Here is a 1,330-nt window from a genome sequence, read left to right on the forward strand (position 1 = left end):
AGCATCGCAGACGACATTAGTACCTTCTTTAAATTTTGAACAGGCCAAGCTAGACACATATCAGACATTCTTTATAAACTTGGGTGCCGCATCTTATGCCACACAATTGTGACGTTGTCATTTCACTCCGGTTTCATCCTTCGCGGGATCTGCTCACACTGTCTCCAACAAAATTGCCCTGCACATCAAACACAGAACACTTCGACTTAATGAGTCCGCCTTTACAAACGCAGTGGTTAAGCTGTTTGCATCAACTAGAAGCGAAATAGAAAATTTTATTGAAACTTAAGTTATCAGCAAGCTCTGCTTTTCTAAAAGTGACATATATTTAGAACTGACTCTATTTGGTAGAATTTGAAATATACTATATAACGTTGAGCAAAATTATGACTTGCGGCTAGCAGCCAAAAATTACGGACCTCTTTACAGAGTCTTACCTATTTTATTTATTTGATTCTTCGTTACTTATAAAATTACACATTTACTGAAGATTTCAATGTGGTTTTCGTGTGTTTTTACTATTGTATAATATGCATATGGTATTATTTTATCAAAAATGTTGAATGTAAGTACACTATAATACATTACTAAACTCGTGGCACTCTACCTCACTATTTTTAAGAACACGCCGAGCTTCGGCCTTTTTAGCGACCCCGATTGGATGTTAACGTTCAAAAATCATCAGTCGCACTTATTGTGGCCGCTCTCACGGCATAATTGCACCTTAGCACCCGCGTGATATCTGTGAAATAGCCCCATGAACCCTTGCAAGCACGGTCATTTGCTTTATTGCCAAACGCTTTTGGAGCGAAGATCAGCAAAGATTCGAGTTCATCTCCGATGTCTACCGTGGTAGTAAGTCCGTAAGTCCTAACCAAGCACCTCCCCCCACCCGAATTACATAACGCCTTACCGACCACCGAGCAAGAGGTGTTCACTGGTATTAGCCTCCCCTCTACACGAGACAAAAAGTCATGCTCTTTTAATAATGGTACGAAGAGATACAGCTCCTAGCTGTGCATTGCGACATCGATCGGAGAATCACAAAAAAGTTAACCCTAGCTCAGAGATGTCAACTGACTCATGTGCGTCCCAAAAAGTCATGCCGACGCTTGTCAATATTGCGTTCTCGAGTTGTCTCACGCCCCCATTAAATTTGAGAACACTTACAGCTTCAATCGATTATTGCCTCAACGAGGCTTGCGTGTCCGTTAGACACTGCGTTGGAACGAATTGACTTCCGTGCTCAATGAGCCCTGTGTCAATGACACTGAAGTCTCCAAGTCTTGCTGGTTCCGACAGCGCTCACGGGCAGAGCCCAGCTTCATCT

At 42.3% G+C, this 1,330-nt stretch overlaps 2 protein-coding genes across 2 annotated transcripts in view; both read right to left on the reverse strand.

Moving 5' to 3' along the window:
• Nucleotides 1-671: 671 nt before the first annotated feature.
• Nucleotides 672-1,104, reverse strand: PHALS_09445 (uncharacterized protein; the record flags this gene model as incomplete). Its single annotated transcript, XM_024722859.1, has 3 exons — nt 672-870; nt 914-955; nt 1,058-1,104. 3 exons carry the CDS (start codon nt 1,102-1,104, stop codon nt 672-674), a joined length of 288 nt encoding a protein of 95 aa, XP_024571688.1.
• Nucleotides 1,105-1,211: 107 nt separating this feature from the next.
• Nucleotides 1,212-1,330, reverse strand: part of PHALS_09446 (FOG: RCC1 domain) — a gene marked incomplete at both ends in the record, with an annotated part of 16,070 nt that continues 15,951 nt past the window's right edge. The window contains one exon of the mRNA XM_024722870.1: nt 1,212-1,330. This exon is cut by the window's right edge and continues 1,702 nt beyond it. Within this exon, the coding sequence (XP_024571689.1) occupies nt 1,212-1,330 (119 nt within the window).

The sequence above is a fragment of the Plasmopara halstedii genome (genome assembly GCF_900000015.1).
Source record: "Plasmopara halstedii genome assembly, contig: Scaffold_42, whole genome shotgun sequence".
In the NCBI taxonomy this organism is placed as follows: Eukaryota; Oomycota; class Peronosporomycetes; order Peronosporales; family Peronosporaceae; genus Plasmopara; species Plasmopara halstedii.